Genomic DNA, 18,397 nt, shown 5'->3' on the forward strand with positions numbered 1-18,397 from the left:
ACACTTGGCAGGAGAGCAACACGGTTTAAGACAGACAAGAAGAGGAAGAAGATGTGCCGACAGTTTGTAATGACAACTGTGGCATGCACTGTTGTTTTGCTATGACAAGGGATGGGGCAGGGTTGTCATACTCTGGCAAAGCCTGTAACAATCATTTCGAAGATGCATCTCCTAGGAGCTAACATGGATCAGTTAAGAAAATATTCTGTACATAATGACAAGTAGCTTGGTTTATGACCACTTACCAGCATTTTATGGTTCATTATTTTTTTTTCATATATTCCCTAGAGGTTGGTGTGAGAGAGAAAGAATTCTTCTTTAGTGTAAAAATATTGAACAAGTGAGTACTCTCCTATAATGTTGCCATCATCATTTTTAAATGATTAGTGATTTCTATATAGTAAGAGAGTTACCTTCAAATCTGTTTTATGATTTACTTGTTGGCAGTCGTTAAGACAAGAAAAGAGTTAATTATGAACAAGGACTATTTGGAATTGGAGTACATTGTGTAAGCTTAAAGTATTCAATTTAATTATTAATTATAATTATATCCTTAGAGACAGTGGCAGCGATTGGGGGGGACCAGGCCAGAGGTGCTAACTTAAGATAAATTTGGGGGGCAAGGTTCGCATAAACTATATTTATGTAAATAAATAACCCATCAAATATACACAAAGCTTACATTTTAAAAAGAGAGAATGATTTGAAAAGGTTTTCTCAGGCAATCAGCTAGGTGATTTCCGGATAGGCTTTCGAGAGCTAATGTCACTCTCATCTTCAGGGATTGAAGTGAATCCCTTAAGATGTGAGTGACGTTAGCTATCGAAAGCTCAGAAGCCTATCTGGAAATCACCTGGCTGATTGCCCGAGAAAACCTCTTCAATATTCGCCACCAGGAAAGCTTCAAGAATTATTAAAGAATAATTTGTTTTGTAAACTTACCATTTACAGTGGAGTGCAACTCAAATCCGACCCGTCACTAACATTCACCTTACTGTCATTATCGCACCGTTTGTCATCCTCAATGGCACTTCCACTCTCGTCTGAATCCGAATCCTCACCGCTCATGTGACTTTCATCCTCTGAGCAGTCTTCGATTACCAACTTGTCAACTGACTGTACAGATACCATTTAATGGCTCACAAGTTAAAAACAGTGACAGTCAAAATGCCAGTGAATTATCAGAAGTAACAGATTCAGAAACTACTGAATGTTCAAATGTAGATAGTAATTTATTTCAAAATGTAGAACAAGAAACTGGTAGATCTGTTAGAAATAAGCAATTACCAATTTGGACAGTTGATTATGATTTATCCAACACATCTTTTATGAGTTTTGAAGAACCTGTAAGCTTTGCAGATGCCACAACATGCAAAGAAAATTCCAAATCCAAAGGAGCAGAGTGTTGTTAAAAGTAAATGGGTATATAAAGTAAAAACAGATGTAAATGGAGACATAGATAGATACAAAGCTAGATTAGTAGCACGTGGCTTTACGCAACGATACGGTATCGATTATGAAGAGACGTTTGCACCTGTTGTAAGACACTCTACTCTCAGACTTTTGTTTGCTATTGGTGTGGAATACAATATGGACATAGAGCATATTGATTTAAGTACTGCATTCCTGAAGGGTGATTTAAATGAGACAATTTATATGGAACAACCACAAGGTTATCAGGTTGATAATAAAGTATGTCTACTCAAAAAGAGTTTGTATGGTCTAAAACAAGCAAGTCGTGCTTGGAATCAGAAAATACATGATGTGTTAATCAAAATGAAATACAATCAATCAAAATGTGAACCTTGTGTGTATACAAAATGTATAAAGGTTAAAAAGATGATTGTGGCATTATATGTTGATGATATTTTTGTATTTAGTGAAGATGCATGTGAAAAACAAATGTTGATCAACGTACTGAAAGAAAATTTTGATGTCAAACTACTGGGACCAGTAAGACATTGTCTAGGAATGGAGGTTGACAGGAATAAGAAACTGAATACTCTGACTTTATCTCGGAAGAAGTATACTAAACAGTTGCTTACATGTTTTGGTATGAATAATTGCAAAACAGTTTCAACTCCCATGGAGCTAAATATAAAGTTAGAAAAAGCTGAGAAATGTGAAACCAAATTTCCATATCAGCAATTGGTAGGTAGTCTCATGTATCTGGCAGTTTGTACGCGACCAGATATTGCTTTTGCTTGTAGTAAACTCGGTCAATTCAATAATTGTTATGATGTAAGACATTGGGTTGCAGCAAAAAGAGTTTTGAGATATTTGGCAGGTACACCAGATTATAAACTTAAGTTTCAAAAAGGTGGAAATGAAGTAAAATTGTACACAGATGCTGACTGGGCTAATGATTTGGTAGATCGTAAATCATACAGTGGTAAAATTTGGAGGTTCAATTGTAAATTGGGAATCGAGGAAACAACAAACCGTTTGCTTACTCAAGTACCGAAGCTGAGTATTATAGTTTGGGTGATGCTGCCAAAGAGGCGCAATTCATGAAAAAATTGTTATCAGAGATAATCGATATTAAGGTGCCAATTACAATTTTTAATGATAATTTAAGTGCTCATAAAATTGTTGAAAATTCTCACCACCATAGGCGTACAAAACACATTGATGTACGACATCATTATATTAGGGATGCTGTTCAACAAGGAGATTTTAATTTGGTTTATCAACCAACGAATGATATGATTGCAGATTTATTAACAAAACCTGTATCTAAAATTGTGCATGACAATTATGTATCATAGTTAGGTTTAAAATAATTATGGTCATATGTATGTATGCATATTTGAGTAAGGGGAAGTGTTAAAATGTTTTGTGTCCAAACATTGTCATACTCAAATATTATGTCCATGTTAATTTTTCATATGTGGGAGATAGTCTGTGAAGTGACTTAATCTTTTTTGTTCAATCTTATTGTGTCTGTGTGGCTTCTAAGAAGAGAAATAAAAGTTCTTATGATCAGTTAGGCGTATTAATCATTATGCATATGCAGTATCAGGTTTGACTAATGGCTTCAAATTTTTAACAGTTCCCATGGGTCATACATGCTCTAGCTTGTTATGTTTCATTACAGTTCTCTTAGTCATAATGCTGTTGCTATTAAGAAGCTCAAGTTAGCCACGTGTGACTGAACATACAAGATGTATTTGAACTTTTTTTTTTATGCATGGAATAGTGAGTGACATGAGTGGTTATTTTCTGACTTAAATGCAACACTGAATTCTGATCTTGATGTTAACAGGAGACAAATGAAGGGAACCCAAGAACACACACCATCACACAGAGCATAAAGCAATGCTCGGAACTGTGAATCTGACAAACTTCCTGGAGGCACATCATCAACTGATGACTGCTGGAATCTTCACCCTTTGAATTTCATTTCCAGTCCTATTTCTATTGTGGTTACTTTACATTACATGTCTACATGTCATTAATCACAATGATGGTGATGAATTAGATAATTGGATGAACATAATGACACACCCATGACTTACCCAGGATTTGAACTTAGGACCCCTATTTCAGCGACTATATTCCAGTTTAACATGAAACTTGATTTCCACCCTCTGCTCCCCTTTCTCATCCATTGTCAACAAACAGTAATCAGCCACTAAGACAAGCAACGTTACTGTGCTCCTCCCTCCCCACCACCACCAACTGACATAACAGCACTGATAAAACTAGTAGATATTATTTTATCTCCACATTAACATTATACAGAAACAGCAATAATCATTTGCAGAAATTTTAAATGTATATTCTTCATAATAAATCATTAAACCTTTAAAATGTGTGACTTTATTTCGCAGCTTGTCGGTGTTTTCTTTTCAGCTTCTTTCCTGATAATGTTCTTTCCCCCCACTTAAAATGAAACCTTTTTTGAAAAGATGATAACTTATTATGTACATAATACACCTTTCCCTTCTAGCTGTTGCACCTGGGGAAAGATTACCCGCAAGGCTATGACTATTTTAGAGCTCGATTGAAGAAAGCATTCCTAAAAAACAAAGATGTGACTGACACGGAGAAGATTGATACATTAATAGCACATGGAGAGTATGTTGTGAAGGAGATTGAAGCACTGTATATGCTTAAAAAATATCGTACACTGAAGAGAAGATATTACACAGACTAATACTGTGTTCAAATATTCAACAAGCAGTTTTTATGTTTTTACTGTCATTCTCCATATTAGCTTGGTCAATGACAACATGCTATGATCAGTGAACATAACCAATGCATGTGATTGGGTGTAAATGTGATTTAGACATCTGAAGTTTCAAAATAAGAAAATAGGGATTTAGTTATATGAACTTGCTAAAAGAAAAGAATGTTGGGATTATTAAGAGTGTAAGGAAAGGTGGGTATGGTATTCTCGAATATACAGGGTGTCACCATATGAAACCAATGAACTTTTATAGTACACAGTTAACATCAAGATTAGCAACTTTTCTTGGTTATGTTTTGGTCATTGAGGTCTCGTTTCTACACCATGAGCTCTTGTAAAATGACAATTTTCATTCTATATGTATGCAGCCACGCATTACTGATTCATGGTTGCCACTGACAGTTATATTTTGTGAGGGAAAGTGACAAAATATTTATTATGCTAAGGACATACTGTGTAACCGATCATTGAAGGGCCACCTTCTGGAGTGTAAATACCTGTGAAAGCTTATGAAGCCTTTCTTTAATGCAAAAACATGAAATAGGATATGCTACATATGTATGGATATATTATAATTATAATTTGTAAAGGTAAAGTAAAGGAAAAGTGCTCCCCTGTGCATAGCACCACGCCATGAAGACGTATAGGGGGTGTGGGGGTAACACCCCACACTTTCTTGATCATAATTTGAGGAGAGGTAAACCCTGCCATTTTGCCCTACCAGCATCTCTGCTGGCATGATACTCTTTCCATAGGGAACTATCACTTTTAATAGGTTTTCCCACAAAAGAAATTATGGTAGTGGGAACTGTGATTCTGCAAAGCATGGCTGCATTTATACAGGATAAAAAGTGGAGGACTCTGTGACCAAAATAATGTGTGAAAGTTTGTCAGTGGTTGATTGATTAATTTGCTTTATTTTACTTTGCCTTTTGTGCTACTTTTGGGTAATTTGCAAAGATTGGAATGAGTGATGATATGATGAAATTGATAAATGAACACTCGCAGACATTCATGCCCAGGCGAGGATTCAACCTGGGACCCCTGGCATCATAGGGTGATGTGCTAACCACTCTGCCATGATGGCTGGCAGTTTGCCTGTGGTATTTGATGACACCCTGTATATAGTTTTGAAAGACACAGTTTGTGTTGTGTATGTTAATATTTGTTAATTGTGTGTGTGTAATTGGTTGTGTACAATATTGTTGTAATAAATATATTTGTTGAAATGATTTAAGTATGTTATTTACATCTGAATACACTGCAATATTTGGGGGTCATGTGGGGGTGGTAATTCAAATTTTGAAATTGTAGTGTGAAAACATGGATGAGGGGTGCCATGAAAAACAGATTAAGTTCCTATGCAAATTTTCCTGGTCCGGGGGATGCTTTATGAGAATTTTCTTAACTGGGGGAAAGCATCATTCCATTTAAGCACTGCTGCCCCCGTCCCCGCCCTTCCCCTTGAGAAAAATCCTGTGGGCAGTTTTGGCAATGTTGTCCCCTGATCTTGTGTCACTCTTCATAAAACAGATATGTACCCAGGAATAAAGATGTATATCTCTGAAACTGAACCATAAACTCATGTGTTTTTCCATATTATCCAAAGCAAGCTCTCCAAACTTCTCCGTGTTTGTTAATGGAGGCAAGGGTTCTCACAACGAGGGCCAGTGCAAATGATATGACAACCCCACCCTTCTCCCTTGGAACATGGAAAATTGCTAATTCTTTACTTCTCTTGTTTGTATTCCTTTTCCTCCTTTCCATTTTTCTGTCTTTTTTTCCCGCCCATGACGTAGAATTTACTCTTCCATTTTTGTCTCGTTTTCTTCTCCCCCACCTCTTGTTATAGTTTCTTTTCTTAGAGGGTTGGCCATTTTGCTCAGGCTTTTTGAAAGAACGAAACCAAAGATATAGTGGATAGGTTACCTGGGATCCCAGTCTCAGGTAGCCTATCTGAGCATAAAATGGATTTACACACACAACAAAGACATGATTAGGTTGGATAGGTACACTTTTATGAGCACCATCCTTTAGAAAATAGGGAATAAGTAGACATTTCAGAATATCTTACAATTCTATTTATTTCCACTTTTAATCACAAAACCCAGAGGCTAGGCAAAATGCTGAGTGTACTGTGGCAACATAAACTCTTGTCATAATATTTGTTTCAATGGACTAAATTACAATGAGACTAGACACAAAACTACACTCTCTCATGCAAATTTCATTTGTTTACACTATATATATATTATATATATATATATAATTGGGGATTTGTATAATATATATATATATTTTCTGGTCACACATATTCTCTCCCTCACATTCGTATCCACACATACGATTTGTTCACGTACACTTTTTGCTTCTGTTACTCATCCCTGTTTACATTGTCCATTGGCTTCGGAATATCCAGTGTCGCACTGTGTGGACTTTTGCTCCACCATGCTACTGTCCATTATTCATTAAATATTCCAAATATGTTTTTTCTGCCTCCACATGGTACAAGTTTGAATTGTAGAACTTGCTACTACATTCCGGAAATTTTAAAGAAGCTTTGGCCAATAGGATAAATTAATTGTTTACATATTTGGCCTGTTTAGGGTAACCGGAAGCGGATGTTTTCTACTAGCTAACAATCTCAATAATTTAACATGGACTACTACATTGTCAACAGTATATACAGTCTCAATTCAAAACAAGAATAAAGATGATTCTTAATTTGTTTTTTCAACAGAACAAGTTAAATAGGTAAGAGAACAACTAATAATGAATGTACAATTCAACAATCAAACTTCTTGTTCATTCGTTATTATTTTTTTATGCGTGAAACAATATGTACATGTATGATTGTTTTTCCTCTTGATGAGAAGAAGATACACATATGCATGACTTATATGAAATAACCTATCACCCTATTCCTAAGATGGTGCAGTCTTACCACAGTAAACCTCAATGTGTGATGTGGGAACTATCAGAAGTAGCATATGTTACAGTTGGTTGTTGGTGTATTAGAATGAAATAGTTGTACACCCTAAAATGGCTTCTGCTTATGGAAGATAATATATTTATCATCTTTTTTTCACACAATTTAACTCCACCAATTGTCACTAGAGGACTCTGATACTGGTATAACATCAAAGTGTAAATATATAGAATTTTTACTTAAAGTCGTCATAATCTTTTTTTTTATCTACCTATCCCATCTTTTAACACACACACACATACATTTAGAAGAGTATGTTATAGGCAAGCATCAAAACATCATTTTTCCTTCATAAAATAGGTTCTCAATTATAATATATGTATATATTTATTTGATATTATGGATAACATTTATCCAGGTAGTAAGTTATGATAGTAAACAGTATGATCCACATTCCATAATAGAATGTTTACAACATAGATACAATATCAACAGAAGCAATATTGACAAATTGCCAGTTATTATTATTGTTGTACTTCTAGAAACAATTACAATAAATAATAAAGAAACATACAGCAAAACATTCATGAACTGGAGTGAGAATTTTTCCTAGGAAATAATATATATTGTTACGTTTGTTGTCAAATCTATTTGAACTGACAAAACCCTGTACAGGTCATCAAAATATATATCTCCATTACAAACTATTACATAACACCATCTTTTATTTTGTAACTCTACTAGGCTCAACATTAGGATATTAGTAACATACATATTGTACAAAGAACTTTAATGCTTTCCACCTCTTATTAAACTTATGCACATCCATAACAATGCTATAATAAGAGCAATAACAATAATGATATTGTTTCTCATTGTCCAGCACACCTTCCATTTTTTTCTTAAAATGAGATCAGAATGTTGAACACAAGTAAATATTAAGCACAAAATTTTTGTGTAAGTGAGATGTATATGGGAAAATACTCTTCTTTCTTGCTATTGAACTTGCACATATTGTAATGTCTCACAGATGGTTTACAGCATACTTCCTGCAAAGAAGCATTTATAAATATTAGAAATGTCCAGAAAGGTTGAACATAATATTGTAACCCTTTAGATGCGTTTATGCACATGATAATATAAATCTTTGAATATATTATAAAAGTTCTCCAGAATAGTTTCTGAAGGTCACCTAATCAGAAAAGTCATTAATTTTGTTGCCAACCAACATCATAAATTCACCAGATTTAGCAACTTCTCCCTAAGGGTGGCAATTGTGACATGTATCCAAATTATGTTACTACTATTCTGTTTAAAAATATATAAACCAGACTGCAATTAGGCTTTTCTCCTACCTGATCCTCTTTAGTCCTTCTTGTCGCCATCTTCTGGATCCTTCAAGGTGTGCCACTGGGCAATGGGTCGTCGTGGTGAGGCCAACATGTCAGCCCAATGCCGCTGTTCTGTACCAGTTGCACTGGATCCAACCATCACCTTTCCGATAGGATCTGATGTGCCAATACGATCGTAGTCTACCACAGTCACAAGCAATTGAACTTTCTGGAAAAAAAAAAATCAACGGTTAATGCACTGAAATAATATCTAACCTCATTTTATAGTGGAAAGATTTCTGGAGTTTTTCCAATTAAGACTTTGCTTCAATTATAGTAAATAATTTGTTTTTGTTAATGTTACAGCATTACTGACAGGCACCTTCTTTAAGTTCTTTGTTCACACATTAATTTAAGTGTTTATGTGTGTATCTCCAATGTTATGCTACACATACTCTCACACTATGATATAACACTTACAATGATCAATTTATACGAACCCATGAGACTCAAACCCACCCTACAGGCTGCCATTAGGGGTGTGTGATGTGCACTGTCCGAATTAAATCTTTTGATTTGGGGGGGGGGGCATAGTAAGATTTCATATCTTGCCATTCAGTCATAGAAACTTGTATTGTTGTTGTTTATGCTATTATTATTATTGCTATATTATTATTATTACTTTACAAATCATAAAATTCAAATTGAATTTAAAATATTTTGGTTCTGTATACAAGTTCAAAGTCCAGTCTGCTATCTAGATAGAAACTGGATTCGCCTTACTCCCTTTCCATAAATATCTATCACTTTGTTGATGAACAGTTCTTTGTCTTTCTGTACTTTTTCACAAAGCACAGATATCAAGCAGAGACCACTTAATCTACTGACCTTCATGGTCACTTTGATCCATGTTTTTACATACCGAAGGGTACTGTAAAAACAAGTAATAATTGAATGACGAGATGTGAATTATTGAGGTCAGATCCCAACTTTTTGTAATCCCAAACAGCCGAGAAATTACAAAGGATCTTATTTAAAAGATTCAAATTCTTGATATTTTCTGCACTATAAGTGCCTGAAATTTCTTGAAATGAACAGTTTTTATAACATAAGTGCAAAAACAATCACTTGAAGAGGAAATAGTGTGTACAATTCGAGATTTAAGCCATATCGGGAAATTTCAAAGAAATTCTGACCTGATCGGGAAATGAAGATTTTTTTTTTTTTGAACCCATAGGTCAGGATTATTAATCTCAATCAAAAATGTTCCATCCTGCACATGGCAGTCAAAATTGTTCTAATGTCTTGTGAAAACATTCTCTCGTTATTTTGTTGAACATGGTAGTTAATTGCTGTAACTGACAGCCTGTAAATCACAGAAAACAATATTCTTTGTAATAAAATATCACTACAATTTCACCATTCGAATTACAACTTTTTCCAGATATATTCAGGGGAGGGGGGAAGGAAGTGCCTACCCCTCCTGCTGTTGCCATTGGCACACACTGTGGCTTTTTTGTGATTTCATTTTGGGAAGTAGTTTTTTTTTGGTGTACAGATTTGTATACCGGTATATGTTACCAGTCAGTAAACTGAACTGTTGCCTTACGGTTCTAAGTGCCTTAGAGCATCGGTTCTAACCTAGGTCATTAAATCTTATTTAATACATTTGTGATGTAATTTTGAAACATTGTATTTACATTCTAAGAAAACCCAAACTCGTACACAAAAAGAGGCTATAGAACTAGTAACACCGAAAACGTAACCAAATTTCCATTGCCAGGTTCAAACTTAATGTTCATTTAACCACCTATAAGTTTCTTGTGAACACTTGAATACATATTCGGTGAGACTGGTCAGTTGCAGAATGGCTCTCCATTAATCCACAAGGCTGCATACTTTTCAGCTTTGATGACTAGACAATTAATGGACATGAATGATTTTTCAGTTATGTTTGTTACAGTTAAAAAATGGTATACAGTGTGTTTTCAATTGCATTTGCTTTGAGGCAGATAAAAACATCCCTGGCAGGGATAAAAATACATTTATTTTGCTGGGGATAAAATGTTTTGTTGGGGGAAATTCTCCCCATTAATTTGCACACTTGTAATGTGTGCCACCACACAGGGCCTCATGTTACGATGCATATCTAGGGAACGTAAACTTGAGTCAGGAATCTGAAAGATTAAAAATAGATGGGGAAAAATGAGGCATTGTTAAAAAGTGAGAAAGGTGCTGTCCAAAGGATTTTACTACCTGTAAATACGTATCATTCAACAATGCATGAATTGAGTGAAAGGGTTGATCTGTGGGACTTGCTTCATCCTGCTCATGTTATCTGACAGAAAAAAATGCCCCTGGCAACAGTGAATCTGTTGTGCATGGTTGTATACAGACAGCATAAAATAATGAATAGATTCTCTCGGGCTATCACCAGGAAAGCATAAAATAAGTTTTTCAAAGGTTTGTAGGGTCGAAACAAGTTCTCAACTTTTATATATGTGTACAAATAAAATATAAATGACTGAAGTTTGGGGTGGGCGTAAGTCACAGCAACTATTAAACATGGTACCACAATCGCGTGTTTCTGAGAACGTGGTACCTGCAGTATGAACTCCTGAACTTCCATAAGGTAGACATTACTTCGTCAGCAGATGTTAATTATGAATGGATATGATGTTGCACTAACCTGGATCTGTTCAAATGGCACCTCGAATGTGAAGGATTCATTGTAATATGGATTCAGTGTGCATTTTTTAACGCTTGTCTTCTTCTTCTTCAGCCTCTTGCCATTCTGCATGAGTGCAATCTTCACATAGGGATCTGAAATGGAATGAGCATTTTACAATTTAGGCTTAGTCATACACTGGTATTTCAAGTTTAGGGCTGAGCCAATGCCATTTTGAACCAATACTCTTGTTGATTCCCACTGACACCGATACCAGTGCTTGAAAGTTGGGATATTTCAAAATTGTTCAAAATTTTCATTAATATGAATATGTAAGTATTCCACTGTAATCATATGCATCAATTTTGTATAGTTTTACTTTGAAATATTCAAGAATTACATCAGAATATTAAAATATCTGTCATGTAATCAGATAATCCATTTTTCATACAATTCGAGTGCAAAATTAAGAAATCTTTGAATTTTCCATGATGTTTTGGATATCTAGACTTTGCAAAAGTGTCGCACAGCATTGTTGTATATTTTGTAAAATATCCAAACTCCGGAAAAGTATCAGCTGTTATCGGAGAATAAATGCCAACCAGTACTTTCATATTCCAAAATCACTGGTATCAATATCTCGAATCACATTACCTTGTAGTTGGTTGTGGAGCTTGCATGTCGGGTCTCCCAGAGCTACTGGTCGGGTCTCCCATGATGGGCAGGCTAGCAACGAGTTCTAAGAAGCAACCTACTGGTCAACGGCTCCAAAGGCAGAAGATGTTGGATGGTCATCTCAATGGTAGAGGAGGCAGAAGAATGAAGAATAATACCTCTTTATAAAGCCTTGGCCCATCTGGCTGCAGATGGTATAATCTTGCAAAAGCCTCTTGCCAGGGACATGTCTAAGACCTCAACAGCATCTATGGCAAAAGGGAGACTCTCAGAATGGCAGGGATCATGGAAGGCGCAACCCACCCTCTTAAAGAGGAAAACTGCTGCCTTGTGGAGAAGGTGGACTTCAAAGACTAAGGGAGCAAATCCTAATCCTCCAGGTTGGAGATTAGGTATATGGCTGAAAACCACACCCTTTAACCCTTTCCAGACGGCTGTACGCCCATCGTACAGTTTTTGTCCAATAAGACAAGTGGCGGGCATAGACTGTCTTTCACTATAGAATTCCATTGTGAATGAACGACAGACTATACTTTTGTGGGCGAGTGTTGTAACCACCTCTTTCAAATTTCAACTGCTAGATGTCACTTTTTCTTCATTGCTGAATTTTACTTGCATTCTTGTCGAATTAAGTTTTGCTTTTGTTTATACTTTTGAAAATAGCATTTCATAATTTATATTCACATTGTGGAAATTTCGTACGATGATTCTGATTCTGATTTTGCAGTTATAGTTATGATCTCTATCCTAATATAAAGTTTTTATATTAATTTCATGAATTCATTTTATAATATGTATTAAAAATATGTTTTCAGTAACTTTATAACAACAATGTTATTTTTTTTTTCTTTTAAAAAATCGTTACAGAAAAAAAAATCATAAATGTGAGAAAATGTATATAAAATATAACATAATATATCTGTATAAAGAGGAAATTTTCTAGATTTTAGAAAAAATGTTAAATAATAACACTTAACAACATATTTTCTATGATTTTTTTAAAAACAGCAAAAAGAAAGAAAAATCGGGTGAAAACCCGATATTCTAAGTCCCGTCTGGAAAGGGATAAAAACATCTGTTAAGATATCACACACCCAGTCTCAGATTGATGGATTAAATGGAAGATGACCTCAGCAAAGGGCACAGACTAAGGAACTGCCAATTGCAGCATTGAATGCCAGAACTATGTTGAGGCCAGGCAAGATGAATGAAACAGCGAATGAACTACTGAAATTTGAATCTATCTGTTGCCTTAGAAGAAATAAAATGACAAGGCCCTGAAAGAATAGTTAAACCTAAATACATACACACTCTCCTGTATAGTGGATCAATAAGAACAACAGGACAGTTATGAACAGGTTTCATAGTAACAAGAACAAGAAGCAGTATTTTGGATTTTGAAGCAATAAATTAAAGAATATGTAGAATAAGATTGAAAGGGAAATTTAGAGTATAACAGTACTGTAATAACAACAAGGTTCAGAAGTATGACATGCTAATAGGAAGCTTCAATACAAAGACAGAGAAAGAAGATTATCAAGGACAGATATCTGATGAATATACCCTACAGGAGATCAGTAGTTAACATGAAATTTACTTGTGCAATTTGCCACAAGAAGCAATACAGTAATAAAAGGTACAGAGTGGGACACAAAATGTCATCCATTGAAAATGGCGTATACTTTCTGGTTTTGTATGTGACCCTGGTGGACCAAAATGCGTATGTCTGCTGGACTGAGCCGAGTTTGTCTAATTTTGCACGCAAAAGAAAATGAGCTTGCTTACTGCACGTCGCGTTGTAGCACAAACCCTTTGCCTCTGGAGTGGAAGACCATGATATTGTATTCCATTGGGTTGATTCAACTCTGATGTTTAGTGGAATGACACTCACTGATATGAAACGATTGTATATTGATTAAAACAAAAGATTCATGTTTATACAAATTTGCTGCAATGCAAAGCGGTGGATGTAACGAAGCACCACACACACTCTGCCATATTGTCTCGCATGCACTGCCCGAGAGTCACTCTTCTGGGTTCGAGTATGCATTAGCCAAGCCAATCTGCATTACCCTGACACCTATTGATAAAAATGACAAACATATTAATTGTGATCTCAAGACACTTTCCATACTGTTGCATGTTGAAGTACTATATTTTGGTTCAACAGATGGGCAGCCCATAACGATGTATCTTGCCCTGCCCCCGGCTGTAGTTTTGTGCAACATGGCAGACAAGGGAAGATTGGCACAAGCAGAATGTGCAATTTTGGGCAAGAGAGCCCCCTTACAATGAGCATGAGATGAGCATGAAACGCCTGGAGACAAAGGGTGTGCGTGGGCTGTGATCTCAAGCCATGGCATTATTGGCATTTTCTTTTTCAACATTATTGTCAACAGTGGATGCTACTTGGATATGTTTATCAACAGTTTCCTCCACAGTTATTCGCAAGTGGACTTCCCATCAAAATCCAATGGTTTATGCAAGATGGGGCTCGCCTGCGTACAATGAACATTGTTTTGGGCTTCCTGCACAATCAGTTTGGCCTTCATGTCATGCCCAATCGTTTTCCAGGCAGAACAATGTAGCCTCCACACTAGCCCCGATATTAACCAATGTGACTTCTTGTGGGTCTACGTAAAGGAGAAGATGTACCTACAGAGAGCTGCAACTATAGAGCAAGTGCAAGCCAACATCATTACTTTTTTCCAGTGATTGGAAGAGGATTTGTGTTGCTGAGTTGTCAATAACATGAGAATCCGACTGGAAGAGGTTGTGCAACAACAAGGTGGACATTTTGAACATGTGCTTCATATTGGATAGCTCTCCACATTGTAGTATGTGTAGTCCAATTTCTTTGTATTACGTATTTTGTGTAATAAACTATGTACAAATCATTTTCAATGGATGACATTTCGTGCCCCACCCTGTATGTGCTTCCCTCACAAAAGGATACACCTAAGAACATGGAAGGCTCCAGATGAAGGAAAAGAAATAGTAAATCAATAGATCGTGCCCTAGTAAATGCATGGCATGCATCATCCATATCATGTCATATTCATTGAACCATCCTCTAAGGACATTATATTGATAATTTTCTTTTGTGAAGAATATCTGATAGGGTCTTAAGCCCAATAGCCCCTAACCATATCACTGGATATGGAACTAAAGTTAAATGTGCATGACTCACGGTTACGAATATTCAGTTGCTACACTCGCTATAAATGATACGCTAAACACATTTTTTTATTTATAAGTTGCAAAAATGTTGTGGTCTTGTATGCTATTTTTAGTGTTTTTCCTGAATTGAGGAAGATATCAGAAATTTATTTTCAGACTGGTTCTTGAATCCCTTAAAAAAAAAGAAAACCTCCTTCCCCCTAAAAGACTCACTCAGCAACATTTTTTTTCTATCACCAATATTACCACTAATCCATGTGACAAAAATGGAACACTTACCTGACAAACCACCAACATCCATCTTCTTCAGATTCTTTGCCTCAAGAATTACAACCGTCAGCTTACCAGATGTTGGGACATAACGCAGAGAGAAGCAGATATCACCAAGCTTTTCCTGTGAAACAACAGAAATGTCAAATCTGGCTACTTGGTTTGCATTAATTTTTTAGATCTCATTTTCGTCAGAAAGATTATAAAAATGAAATTTATTTATCAACGTTATATAAAGTTTCATTTACAAAATGTTCTCTTAATGCTGATCGTACTTTTTTTTATGTTCAGAAAAAAATTCAAGATGAATTTCATTGTGAAATATTCATCATATTTAATCAAATTGTGACCTCTAAATTGATATTTATTTTCAAAAATTTTTGACTAGATATCTTATCCTGAATTAATAATTCAGAAAAAAAATGTGTTTATTATGTAGTACTCATAATTTTGTACATCTTTTCGTTATGCAAAAATGAAGAAAAAATTAGACATGTGTATATATACATACATAGAAAAATCATTTGAGCATTCATGAGATAAGAAGAGCACACACATAAATATTTGTGTAATGATTAAGAAATATAGAAATTTTCACTGTCAATTTATATCGTGCCATTGAAAGTGAATTAATTTATAGTTTGGCTGTGCACAAGTGTAATATTGGTAATGTGTTATTTTTATGTACTAAGAACGAAGTGCATGTGTGAAAAATCATCTGGTGCGACAGCATTGAAGAAAGTTGAAATCTTTTTATTTTTTAACCAGAGATAAGCAGTGTTTCTAGATTTGATTCTTTGACATATTTTTTGCTGATGTGTGAATACTGTTTTCATAAAATTGAATGAAAAATATAAAGTGATAAGTAAGATTGATTGTGTGTATTGTGCATAGATTTTATATACTTTTTATATATATTTGGCGTCATTTTTGTATCCTACTGCGACTGCGCTAAATGGGGGTATGATATACCCCCTCCCCCCAGATGTAGAAAAAATTGAATAAACAAGATATTTTACCAAAAATATTCAATCTGAAAAGTATAAATAATTAATTTAAGATGCCTTCATGTTTTACCCCAAAATTTGAACTTTACTGGTTATGTTCACATCATAAGAATCCCATGATATATTTGCTAGTTTTGGTAAATTGTTGTCGCATATCATGGAAGAGTATTGCATTCTCCAAAAAAATATTACTACATGTAAATGTAATATCTTTTGTATAATAATTTGTCACAAGATGATTCAGGATCATTGAGATCAACTGAATGGAATTTGACAATACCTGCCAGGGTGGCTGCTCACTGGGAATTATGCGCGAATTGTTGTTTCTGGGAATTATGCATGCATTCTGCGTGAATTTTTCTCTGTAGACGTGAAAAATGTCAACTTTAATTCATCCAAATCCCATTTAATTGATACATATTTATAAATGCCATGATTCAAGTTTTTCACAGTTTAGATTTTATTTTTATCGAGGAAAGAAAAACGAAGCTGCATGGAAAAAAGAGCAGAATTCAATCTGTTTACTTTGTCAGTGTCCTTTGCAGAACAATCTACCTGACAGACGAAAGATTATTGCAAGATAAGATATTTTGAAGTTGATTAGGTAAATTTTAGTTTGAAATAGAGAGAACTTGTGCTTGTGCACTTGAATTTTTGGAAAGTTCACGTTGAAAACCGGGAATTATACTAGAATTTTATCATGATCTTAGAGTGGCCACACTGCCTTCAAATTGAGTTAACGTACATCTTAAAATCCCCCCCTTTTTTATCCTTACTGAAATCTGCAGGCATATTCAGAATGAATGTTATTTCATACTAGTTAAAGCATTCATCTTTTAGTTTATCATTCTTACAAGTATTTAAACACGTTTTTTAGTGCACATAATGTGCTTCTTCTTGTATTGCTTGCATTGTAGAATTTTTCTCATAGTCTGTGATTATTACAAGCATTTAAACACATGCTCCCTTCATCAGACATCAATGTTTTTATGTACCTTTATCCCTGTATTAGATGTTTAATTCTTGTATACGTACATATTGCTTGCATTGTAGAAATCTAGTTTATGATTGTTTCAAGCATTTTTACACATTTCTTGATGTAATATTTCAGTGTTCCACATCAGTCACAACATTGATCAAACTATCAATAAATGTCTGATAAAGAGAGCACATATTCTCCTGAAATGTTACATAAAGAAACATGTTTACATGCTTGTAAGAACCATAAGCTAGAAGAAGTATTTTACAATGCAAGCAACACATTCGTACAAGAAAAATTAGTTAAAAACATTCAATGGAATTTTGTTGGAAGTACGATTATATAAAATGCAGTGATGTCATATGTAATAGCATAAAGAATATCGTGTAAATAAATAGCAAAAATGAGTTTTTACACAAAAGGTGATGATAATTCTGTTTTCTACTATTACATAATCAAGGTTGGGTGTATTTTAATGCACTTATTGTATCTTCCACATTTCATCATTTCCAATAAAATAATTGTCCCACACCATGGCCATGCGGTCTAAGGTGCAAGCTTTAGGCTCCAATTATGGAATGTGTGCAAGTTTGAGTCTCCTGGGGGAAGCATAACAGCTTTTTGCCTGAGATTTCAGCCTATGTATGGGACCAGTGGCTACCCACCATCATGAGAAAAGTGGGGAGCTACGAATGACTAGCTTAACCCAGTTATAATAAGCCTACAATGACTGGAGGGGGTTCATCATGCTGACTACACATCACCTCGCAACTGGTTGGATGATCGTCCACCTCTAGTGGGAGTGAGGTCGGCAGTTGGTAGGAGGGCACTGGCCCTCACGAGCTGTTGTGCCTCAGGGTTAATATTATAAAATAATTTGTATGCTAACACTGCAGAGAATTCTTCAATGCTTTTTACTGGTATTACCATCAGTCATGGGTATGGAATATATGGATATATAATTCTATGCTCCAAAATTCTTAGCACATTTCTCATAGATGTTTATTGATATTTTAAAATATTAATTTACAGTTAAAAAAAAAAATCTTCCACTCAAATGCCACAAATGGTCATCCTAAATGCTAAACTGATCAAGTATCGTAGTTTTTTTTTCACAGTTTTTGTTCTGAACATTTCTTCTACAGATTCCGATCAGGAACTTCTAG

The 18,397-nt window shown here is 35.1% G+C and overlaps 2 protein-coding genes across 6 annotated transcripts in view; one reads left to right on the plus strand and one right to left on the minus strand.

Annotated features, from left to right (window-relative positions):
• The window catches only part of osi (electron transfer flavoprotein regulatory factor orsai), a 125,619-nt gene that overhangs the window by 12,667 nt on the left and 94,555 nt on the right, over positions 1 to 18,397 (plus strand). For 3 of the 4 annotated variants that reach the window (XM_083122470.1, XM_083122469.1, XM_083122471.1), the window contains exon 3: positions 3,953 to 5,424. In XM_083122470.1, the coding sequence (XP_082978596.1) occupies positions 3,953 to 4,159 (207 nt within the window). In that variant the 3' untranslated portion in view covers positions 4,160 to 5,424. Of the gene's footprint in view, positions 1 to 3,952; positions 5,425 to 18,397 lie in introns of those variants that run through there. The other variant, XR_014441689.1, reaches the window with a different exon arrangement.
• LOC145987780 (synaptotagmin 1-like) overlaps positions 6,269 to 18,397 on the minus strand; it is a 102,770-nt gene continuing 90,641 nt past the window's right edge. The window contains exons 8-11 of one of the 2 annotated variants that reach the window (XM_083122468.1): positions 15,255 to 15,363; positions 11,142 to 11,275; positions 8,477 to 8,681; positions 6,269 to 8,170 (exon numbers count right to left, since the gene is read on the minus strand). In XM_083122468.1, coding sequence (XP_082978594.1) covers positions 8,487 to 8,681; positions 11,142 to 11,275; positions 15,255 to 15,363 — 438 coding nt within the window. In that variant the 3' untranslated portion in view covers positions 6,269 to 8,170; positions 8,477 to 8,486. Of the gene's footprint in view, positions 8,171 to 8,476; positions 8,682 to 11,141; positions 11,276 to 15,254; positions 15,370 to 18,397 lie in introns of both variants that reach the window. The other variant, XM_083122467.1, reaches the window with a different exon arrangement.

This window comes from Lepisma saccharinum, chromosome 5 (assembly GCF_977018435.1).
Source record: "Lepisma saccharinum chromosome 5, izLepSacc3.1, whole genome shotgun sequence".
Classification (NCBI taxonomy): domain Eukaryota; kingdom Metazoa; phylum Arthropoda; class Insecta; order Zygentoma; family Lepismatidae; genus Lepisma; species Lepisma saccharinum.